General features: G+C 39.0%; 1 protein-coding gene and 1 long non-coding RNA gene across 2 annotated transcripts; both read left to right on the top strand.

The window, feature by feature from the left end:
- The first annotated feature begins 668 nt into the window (after window positions 1-668).
- Window positions 669-3,949, top strand: LOC104227027 (uncharacterized). Its single transcript, XR_710984.2, has 2 exons — window positions 669-2,585; window positions 3,064-3,949. It is a non-coding gene; the product is annotated as an uncharacterized lncRNA (long non-coding RNA).
- A 4,717-nt stretch (window positions 3,950-8,666) lies between these two features.
- Window positions 8,667-9,397, top strand: LOC138887131 (secreted RxLR effector protein 161-like). The gene is made up of 2 exons (XM_070168847.1): window positions 8,667-8,813; window positions 8,906-9,397. Exons 1-2 carry the CDS (start codon window positions 8,667-8,669, stop codon window positions 9,395-9,397), a joined length of 639 nt encoding a protein of 212 aa, XP_070024948.1.
- The last annotated feature ends 1,631 nt before the right edge of the window (window positions 9,398-11,028 follow it).

Raw genomic sequence — 11,028 nt, forward strand, 5'->3', positions numbered from 1 at the left:
ATTGTTTATGACTGTAGAGTTGGCTTCGATTGTTGATATGAGTTAACTGTTTTATTCTATTCCTGTCTTTCTATTATTGTTATTATTATTATTGTTACTGTGTACAGGTCAATGTAAGTGATCCGCCTTATCCTCGTCACTATTTCGTCGAGGTTAGGCTCGACACTTACCAGTGCATGAGGTCGATTGTACTGATACTACACACTGTACTTTGTTGTGCAAATACTTGAGTATATCCTAGCGACGCACAATAGACTTGCTCGGATTCAGCTATTCAGAAGAGACTTGAGGTATAGCTGTATGGCGTTCGTAATTCTAAAGTCCCCTTCAACTTATTTTGGCTGTGTATTTTCTTTCAGACAACTTTATTTTCATTCAGACCTTTATTTGTATTATTCTAGTAGCTCGTGCACTTGTGACACCAATTCTGGGATGATTTTTAGGCATCGCTAGTATTATGGATTAATTGTTTTATATCAGAATTTACTTTTGCATTTGATTCTTTGATTTAAATTGAATTTAAAATTGTAAAAATGGTTAATATTATTCTAACATTGGCTTGCCTAGCAGGTGAAATGTTAGGCGTCATCACGGTCTCAAGGTGTGAATTTTGGATCGTGACATTCCTCTAGATGCATATTTGTTGCCTTCAAATAAATTCATGGTTGTTTATCCCTTTCCTCATGTCCCAAATCTAATCGTCGTTGCGCTCCTTGGGTCCCCCTTCTAGGGTTTCCCTTTTTTCCTCATCATTAGGTTTCGTTGCTCTTGTTTCAAGTTCTGTCCCCCTTTGCGTTACCTCCATCCCAGTTCTGGAGTTTTGGCTACGGAATTTCGTCTCGGCAGTGCTGGCCATGGAGTTTCCTGCTGAATCACTTGGTCCTTTGGTGTGTCGCTGGTCAAATTGAGTACCGGAGCTACTTGAGGAGGTGGTGTAGGCTTCTGTGCAGCCCCCAATTTTGTTGGCGTTGTATTGATTTGGGAACTCATTTCTCCCCTACACCCCTCCTTGTGCCCTACCTCATCTTGCTCAACAAATCGTCGATTCACTTTAGTCATCCTCACATTCGATAGTTCGATCTTGCTCGCAGCCTTCCTCGCCCGGCCCCTAGCCATTCCGGCAAGGCGTACGTTACTATTCACAACTATCGTGCGCCTGGAGAGAGAAAAGTGGAGTCGAATTACTACAACATGTATTATTCATCGTAACAATGGACGATGGGTCTTATGAATCATGAATTATGAGAAGGAGCACGGGTGGGCCCTATCTCGATAACACCTCATAAAATAACGAAGTTGGTGAGAGGTTCAGTACTTATTGTCGAGATGAAAGACAACACTTCGTAATTTTTACTAAGAGTAAAACGGTAGAGTAATTTTCGTTTCATTTTTCATTCTCATTCTTGGCATTAGCCATAGCCTACTGAGACGCTTCTATTAAAAGATCAGTGCGAAATTTGAATGAGATGCTTATCTTTTTTTCAATTTGTAATAATTTTGTATATAAATTCTATAAATATGTTTTAAAAGTTTTGCCTCGTGCATAATAGCGACTTCTATATTTTCAAAAGTTTCTATTTTGGTACAAACCCAAGGAGCCACTGGTAATCACTCTCTGCTCAATGAGGAAGTAGAACTCAGTTTTCTTCCGTCTTGAATTGTGCTATGTCGAATGTTTTGGATGAAAAACCCAAATTGTTAACATGGTGATGATCAAGAATCCAAAGCTTGGCTTCAATTATTTTTCAACTTTTTGTCGATATGTACCTTTTAAAAAATATATATATACGAACTATTTCAACTACCAAAAAATATATACGAACCTTTTAAAAAAAACATATATACGAACTATTTCAATTACCAAACTTGGCCTCTTTGGAATCGGTTTTGTTTTTTCCTTTTGCATTATTGTCGTCCTTTTATAATTTCTTTTTGGGTTACCCACACCGTGTATTAGTTGAAAATATAAATTTAATAATTAACTATAAGAAAAAAAATTAACGTTTTTTTGGTTTTCCAAACGGTGTTCAGTATTTGTATTGGGGTCCGACTAAATTCGGATTCACGCCGGAAGTCCCACATTGAGGGGTAAAGCGTACCCTAACAAAGGCGACTTCATACCTAAGGGTCAAACCCGAGACCTCTGACTAAGGATACAAGAGTGTTGAACATTCTTGACCCTACTCTAGTACTTATTAGTTGTAACTTTTGTACTGATATTGGCTTTCTTGCCAATATTAGAGAAAGGTCCAGGTCCCGTGCTCATTTTCTCTCGGAAAGTGGTGAAAATTCACATCAACTATGGAGATAGAGCGAGAAAGAGAGAGTAGCATAGCAACGACGATGAATTGTTCATCTGCAGGCTTTCTAAGAACATCTTCCAACCGTTATGAGCAAAAGCCTCGTAAAAGGGTACTCCATCGTCGTTGCATTCAACTGAGTTATCCTTAATTCGACCAGCAAAAGGATAAAAACGAGGAAGAGTTTCAGACAAAGATTTCTTCAAAACAAGTAATCTTGATGAATTAGTTGTCGGAAAATATGTACGTGCCCTGAAACAAAGTGGAGCAAAGATATTATAGTAGGTATAGAAAGATGCTTGTGCAAAAAGATTTTCAATAATATTCTTGACATCTTAGTCGGCCTACTCTAATACTTAGTATTCCACTACAATCTTTTACTACTCCACCGCAATCTTTATTAGTGGTTTAAAGTATCTTGAGAGTGATGTATACTTTTCTTAAAATGAATACATCAAAGAAAAACGTTTTTTATTCTTTCAATAAACTTTCTTGGGTCGCTCTTAACTTTAATGGTTTGATGTAATATGTTTTAATCCTCTTGAGTCCCAGCTGATGCATATCTTTTAAAATGGATATGCTCAAAGAAAACGTTTTTGTTGTTTCTAAACTTTATTAAGTCACTCATATAATGTCTAAATTAAATATGAATAAATTACACAAAACACACATGTATGTGATTAATTCCAGATACATCTCCCTGACGAGTTAAGTGTTAAGATGTAGATTTTAATGGTGAAAAATAACATATTTATATTTGTAGGTTCATTCCAGAAGCAAAGGAGAACGAGAGACAGTCTGTCAACAATGTACTAAATAAGACAAGAAAGGAAGGAGTAAAAGCAAAGAAAGAAAAGATATGCAAAGATCTGACCACCTAGATGACGGGTTGGGATCCGGTCCAGTGATTTTTGCTCCAGTATTGTTCGGTGATTCTTTCAGATTGTGCCAACTCAGCAGACTGACATCTAAAGGCTGTAGTTCAGTTTCATAGAAAACTCAAACTAACCTCCGTCAATTCCTCTTTTGATATATTCGTCAAGCGTGTCATTTTTTCCTCCGACTATTTCTCGAATTCTAATTCTTACAGTGAAGCAGACTCAACAGCTGGACAGATTTATTCCTTCATTTATTCTCTTTATCCTCATTATATACCTTATGATGAGTTTTCAATGTCTTTGCCGTATGTTTTGATGATCAAACAAACTTACTGTCAAGAGCCAGATAGGGAACCTGACACACCTGGTTCAAATTACAAATGACCGGATTCCAGTCAGGACTCCAGCTAATGTGAACTGCTACAAGTGTACAAAATAGAGAAACAAAACAAGGACCTGATCCCTTGTGTTTTCCTGACAGCAGTACGAAAGTCAATTGTGCATAGCTTGAAACTGACTGCCACAGAAACAATGTACATAATGCAGCAGTTTTGTAGTCACTTGCCCTTTGACCTACCAAGTGCTTACATCATTCAAGTGATGTTATCAAAGGTGTATTAACAAGAGCATTATAACAAAACATCACTTGAACACTTGAGAATTCACTTCAAGCATTCAAGTCTTCTGCACAGTGAACTTAATTCTCAAGAGCATAAAGAACAAAGTTAAACGTTACTACGGACCAGTTCCTAAATATAGTATTTTGTTGTCCTTAGTTGAGTTGTAACTTTGTGATTGTTCTTATTGTAATTCCTAAATTACTTAGCTAGAAGTGTTGCTTAGGAACCCCTTTGTAAAACCATAAACTTTCTGAGTTTGTGTTGTGACTAGAGTTAATCATAAGTTAAAGTAGTTGTAACTAGTGAGTGACAAAGTGGTTTGTGGTAAGTGTATCACAAGTTAGTTGAGTTGAAGTCTTTGTAATAGAGTCATTACAAAGTGGCTTGTAATAGTGTGGTTACAAGTTAGTGAAGTTAAAAGCCCACAAGTGTAGGTCGTGGTTTTTGCCCCCTTGAGTTGGGATTTTTTCACGTAAAAATTCCGTGTCTCATTTACTTACTATTTCATTAGTATTCTCAATGAAAACTCAAAGAGGACCAGGTACTCTATAGTTTTGTGGACTCATATAAACTAACATTTGGTATCAGAGTAGGTTCCTCCTATCAGGCTAACACCTAGGAAGGATCTGTATGGCTGCTCCACCAAATTTTGTGGAAGGTCAATCTACATACAGACCACCCAGGTTCAATGGGCAATACTATGGGTGGCGGAAGACAAGAATGCATTATCATGGCTGAAGATTCTGAGTTGTGAGATGTCATATGTGATGGTCCTTACATTCCAACAAAGGCACTTGCAGACCTTCCATTTTCAATTCCAAAAACCAAAAAAGAATACACTGACGCATATAGGAAAGCTATGGAGAAAAAATTTTGTGCCAAGAAGATTTTGGTATGTAGAATAGGACCTGGTGAATGCAATAGAATCTCTGCTTGTGAAACTGCGAAGGAGGTATGGGAAGCTTTGCAAACAACACATGAGGGAACCACTCATGTAAAGCAATCTAAAATTGATATGCTCACTATCGAGTATGAACTCTTTAGGATAAAGGACGATAAATCTATTAAAGATATGCACACAAGATTCACCTCCATCATAAATGAGTTACACTCCTTTGGTGAAACCATTCCTAGGAACAAGATAGTGAGGAAAATTCTTAGTATCCTGCCCAGTTCCTGGGAAAGCATGGTGAATGCTATTACTGAAGCAAATGACCTGCACGAGCTAACTATAGACGAGTTGGTTGGAAATCTGAAAACCTAGGAGATGAAGAAGAAGATAGACAGTTAAAGAGGAGAACCAAAGAAAGAAAAGAACCTAGTACTCAAAGTTGATAGCAATGACTCGAGTTAGGAGGATAGTGACATGCCTTACTTAACCAAAAGGTTTCAGAAGATGGTCAGAAGAAATGGAGGAATACTGAAAAGGGGCAAGCAAACCGAAGAACTATGATCTCTGCCACAAGTGTGGAAAGCCAGGGCACTTCATCAAATATTGTCCTCTCCTGAAGCAAGAACATTCCAAGTACTTCAAAAGGAAGAGATCTGCTGACAATTTGGTGAAGCAAGCTCTTGTAGCATGGGGAGACTCCTCTAGTGAGTCTGAAGAAGAAACTGATGTAGGTGACAGCTCCATGATGGCAGCTGAAAGTGAGTAAAATGAATATGATTCAATATTTGCTTTAATGGCCCAATCAGATGATGATGAAGATGATAACAACACTGAGGTAAATTTCGGGGATGTTCAGAGAAATCTGAAATCCTGCTCTCCTAAGAAACTCATGTCTTTAGCTAGTGTACTGATTGATGCCTATCATAGTCTTGTGGAGGATAAGGATGCCTTGACCTTAGAGCTAGGATAAGCTTAACAAACTAGAGATGATCTGGTAGTTTGTATAGTTTATCTGAAGGAAACCATTTTTGAGTTGGAGAGAGAAAATTCGATTTTAACTGAAAAAATTACTAACATAGAACATGAAAGAGATGAATTAGTGGTGGTAGTTGTTGACCATAAGGAAACCATTGAGAACTTCAGTAAAGAAAAGGAGGAAGAAAGAGATGATCTTTTGGTAGTAATTGCAGACCTGAGGGAAACAATAGAGGGACTGGGTACTGATTGTAAACCTGGAAATTCTGGAAAAGGAAAAGAGGTAACTAGTGAGGCACACATTAGGCTTGAAAACGAGTTGAAAGCTATGAGAACTAGCGTGTGTGTTGAAACTGAGAAAAATAAACATCTCCAAACTGATCTAGAAAGAGTAAAAAATGATTTTGAAAAGTCCCTAAAGTGGACCTGGTCCTTAGAAGCTATCACTGCCATGTACGCTAATAATGGTTGAAACAGGCAGAGCATAGGGTTCCAAAGGGAGAAAACCCCTTACAACCCCCATAACAAGTATGTTAGTGTACCAGATAACTGGATGTGTACCCACTGTGGGAACAATCGACATTTCAAGGAAAATTGCCAAGCCAGGGTCCAGTCCATTCAGAAAAACAAAGTGTTTGCTGAAAATGTAACTACTAAAAAGGGACCAGGCTCCAAACACAAAAAAATGCATATTGCCTGCATGGACTAAGAGAGTTCTTATTCATCCTCTTGCCTACTACAAGGGATCCAAACTTGATTTGGTCCCTAAAACTAACTCTTGATCTCCTTATGCAGGGAACAGTGAAAGGAAGCAATTACAAAAATTTTTATGATAGTGGATGTTCAAAGCACATGACTAGGAACACCATAGACTTTCATTCACTAAAAGTTCTGCAAGGAGGGAGTGTATTCTTTGGCAATGGGAAAAAGGGATACATTCTTGGAGTAGGAGACATTGGGAAATCACTCACTGACTTTATTGAGAATGTGTACTATGTCAATGGTCTTAAGTATAGTCTCTTGAGTGTCTCTCAGATCTGTGATAAAGGAGACAAGGAGTGGAAATCTTGTCTAAGATATGTACAGTTACTAATCTACTAACTGGTGAAGTGTTACTTGTGGCCAAGAGTTACAAGAACATCTATGTTGCTGATTTCGAGTCCATACAAAGTGGTGATCTGAGTAGTCTGAAAGTTGTTGATGATTATGCTGAACTCTGGCACAGAAGATTGGGGCATGAAAGCTTCTCTTTTCTGAACAAACTAATTCAGAAGGACCTTGTCCATGGTCTGCCCATGTCAAAGTTCAAAGTACAGCAAGTATGTGATACTTGTGCTAGAGGAAAGCATGTGAAGTCCTCTTTTAAGTATAAAAAGGATGTAAGCACCTCAAAGCCACTCGATCTTCTGCATATGGATTTATGTGGCCCTATGAGAGTGCAAATCAGGGTAGGAAAAAGATACATTTTTGTGATAGTGGATGACTACTCCAGATTCACATGGACTCTGTTTCTTAGAACTAAGGATGAAACCTTTGAGGTGTTTGTGGCTTTTGTGAATAAAATCCAGGTGAAGATGGAGTCTAGAGTCGCATGTATTAGATTAGATCATGGAATAGAATTTGACAATGCCAAATTTGATGAGTTCTGCAATGAAAATGGCATTACTCACAACTTCTCATCTCCAAGAACCCCCCAGCAAAATGGAGTAGTGGAAAGGAAGAATAGAACTCTTGAAGAAATGGAAAGAACAATGATTATTGATAGTGTGACTGCAAAGAACTTCTGGGCTGAAGCTGTCAACACCGCCTGCTACTCAGTGAACAGATGCATGATCAGATCTCTCCTAAACAAAACCACCCTATGAGTTGCTGAATGGAAGGAAACCCAAACTGACTCACCTAATAACATTTGGGTGCAAATGCTATGTTCTGAACAATGGAAAGGATCTGCTTGGTAAATTTGATGCCAAGTGTGATGAAGGAATCTTTCTGGGGTACTCTTCTCAAAGCAAAACTTACAATATATACAACAAGTGGACTCAATGTGTTGAGTAAAGTGTTCATGTTATCTTTGATGAGTCCTATCCTTCCTGTGAGAAAAGTGCTAAAGATGATCAAGATGGAGAGCCCTTACCGGTTCCTGGTGAAGTCATTGACATGACAAATGGAAAGGCATATATGATGAGCCAAGTGAAGGAACCGAGTGGAGACAATGTTGCCTCTTTTTCAATGGAACAAGATACCTCAATTACAACCACTGAAGCTGAAGAATGAGTGGTTGATGTAGTACAGGGTACTCCACTAGTACCCGAGAGAATAACACAAGAGAACCAGTTAGATATACTCAGCTCCTCTACAAATAAACCTCGAATGCCCAACTGGAAACACAACAACTCTCACCCTCTTGACAACATAATTACTCCTCTAGATTTTGGAGTACAAACCAGGTCAAAAGCCAAAAATTCACTTGCCTTCTTAGAATTTCTCTCCCAAATAGAACCCAAAAATATCAAGGAGGCTATGAAACATGTAGATTGTATTACAGCCATGCAAGATGAGTTGCATCAGTTTGAAAGGAACAATGTCTGGCACCTGGTACCTAGACCCTCAGATCAAACCATTATAGGAACTAGGTGGGTATTCAGGAATAAGCTCGATGAACATGGAAACACTACAAGAAACAAGGCCAGGCTAGTGGTTCAAGGCTACAATCAGGAGGAAGGGATTGATTATGATGAAACATTTGCTCCGGTATCTCGCATGGAAGCTATTAGAATCCTAATCTCTTTTGCATCTCATATAGAATTCACCTTGTTCCAAGTGGATGTCAAAAGTGCATTTCTGAATGGACTTTTTAAGGAAGAAGTCTATATGAAGCAACCTCTATGGTTTGAATGTCATGAACACCCTGAATATGTATTTAAACTGGACAAAACATTGTATGGGTTGAAGTAGGCTCCTCGAGGCTGATATGAAAGGTTGTCAAAATTCCTCTTGGAAAATGGTTTTACAAGAGGGAAAATTGACAACACCTTGTTTCTACATAAATGGGGGAGGAACCTACTCATTGTTCAGGTCTATGTTGATGATATCATTTTTGGGGCAACCGTTGATTCTCTGTGTGAAGAGTTTGCAAAACTCATGGGAAGTGAGTTTGAAATGAGAATGATGGGGGAGTTGAATTTCTTCTTGGGTCTTCAAGTGAAGCAGTCCACAAAGGGCACATTCATTTGTTAGTAGAAATACGTCAAGGAGCTCTTGAAGAGGTTTGATATAGAAGCATCAAAAGTGATAGACAATCCCATTGCAACGGCTAATCGACTGGACATGGATGAAACTAGATCTCCTGTGAATCAAACTATGTATAGATGCATTATTGGGTCTCTTCTCTATCTCACTGCCAGTAGACCCGATATTGTCTTCAGTGTGGGGCTATGTGCAAGGTTTCAATCAAATCCTAAGGAATCTCATTTGAATGCTGCCAAAAGAATTTGGAGATATCTTAAGGGAACACAGGACCTGGTCCTGTATTACCCCTCAGGTGACAGTTTTAATCTCATTGGGTATGCTGATGCTGACTATGCAGGTTGTCTTGTGGATAGGAAAAACACTTCTGGAATGACTCACTTTCTAAGATCATGGCTCATCTCTTGGGGCACAACGAAGCACAACTCAGTGGCTTTTTCAACAGCTGAAGTAGAATATGTAGCTGCAGCATCCTATTGTCCTTAACTCCTATTGATTAAGCAGTAACTAGAGGATTTTGGGGCATTTACTGAGTGTGTGCCTCTTCTATGTGATAACACCAGTGCACTCAACATGGCCAAGAATCCAGTTCAACACAAAAGAACCAAGCACATTGATGTGAGACATCATTTTCTTAGGGACAACGTGGAGAAAAGGTTGATCTGTATGAAGTTCTGTAGCGCATAAAACCAAATTGCAGATATCTTAACCAAAGCATTAAGTAAGGAACTTTTTGAAAGAAATAGGGTGAAGTTGGGGCTATTAAAACCTAATTGAGAACCCGATGCCTCATCAATTGACTATGAAAATCACCTTCAGGTAAAATTACCTAAAGTTTTTTCTGGCCAAGTCTAACTCAATTCAATATCGTTGTAGGTAAACACACATGATGATTATAGAAGTTGTAGATGCATTGCACGGATGATAAAAGAGGATTGAAATTTTCAATGACAGGTTACGAACCTGGTTCTTGTACCAAAGGTTAGTAGTTCTGTGCATTAATACACGTCTTGAAAAGGTACAATTATCAACTGCCACCTTTTCAAATCCTGTTGTCATGTCCTTTCACTTCAAATCGTTCCATCTCCCTCTAAAACGTTGCAACTCTCCAAGCACAACCTCTATTTCAGAACAGGTTCCTATCTCTCTCTTCATAATTTTCCTCTCTCATTAAAAACCCTCTCTTTTCTTCATAGACCATAGTCCTCTATTAGCACCTCTCCAAAGAGCTTTCTCTCTAACTCTTCAATGGCTGGCACAAACTCCGAAATTCCTACCTCAGTCCTCTCTAACACTAAAAAACCTATTGAGTCCTCCGTCCCCAATGAGTCTTTTGTAACTATTCCTATTCTCATCACTGAAATCACTCCTAACCTAGACTTCTCATCTCCCTCCATTTCTAAGACAACTATCTCAAAAACCCCTAAAATTGTTGATCCTTCTTCTCTATCTTCTAAGGTTCCCGTTGATCAAGGGAAAAGTGGAGAACAGGGTAAAAGTCCTGAGGTCCCAGAGGTTTATGCCATTGTTGCTTCAGATTCTGTGGTGGCCATTGAGCCTATTGAGGAAGAAAATGTCGTGACCATCTTTGTGGTATCTGTTGATGGCGTCGTACATGAGGTAATTTCTGGTGCTTCCATGTCTTAGAGGAATGAGACACAGGGTATGTGGGAGAAGGAGCCATGGTGGATGTTGAAGGCTCTACACTAGCATAAACTACTAGGCCCTCTCATGAGGAACTTGACCCCTCTCTAGAGGAAACAGGTCACGGTTCTCACTCCCAGGCCAGTTCTGCTCTTGTATTTACTGTTGAGCCCTTGGACATTCAATCTGTGAGATGAGGTCTAGTGATGAGAAGGATCAAGACAACATTGCTTTTGATGCTTTCATAGTCAAGCGAAGGGTAGTGTCCCCTCCTGAGTCTTCTACTAAGCGACCTACTACTAGGTTACAAGCAAAGGTAGCCTATGACTCTGGTCTTCAAAAGAGCAGAAAAAGTAGTAAGAAGAAAAATAGGAGACTGGTGAAAGACAATGTAATAGTGTGTGATAAGGTTGTCACTGTGGTGGAGGTTGAGGAGGAAATAAGAGAGGAACCTAGTTCCCTAGTGAGAAGGT

The sequence above is a fragment of the Nicotiana sylvestris genome, chromosome 3, assembly GCF_000393655.2.
Source record: "Nicotiana sylvestris chromosome 3, ASM39365v2, whole genome shotgun sequence".
NCBI classification, from domain to species: Eukaryota; Viridiplantae; Streptophyta; class Magnoliopsida; order Solanales; family Solanaceae; genus Nicotiana; species Nicotiana sylvestris.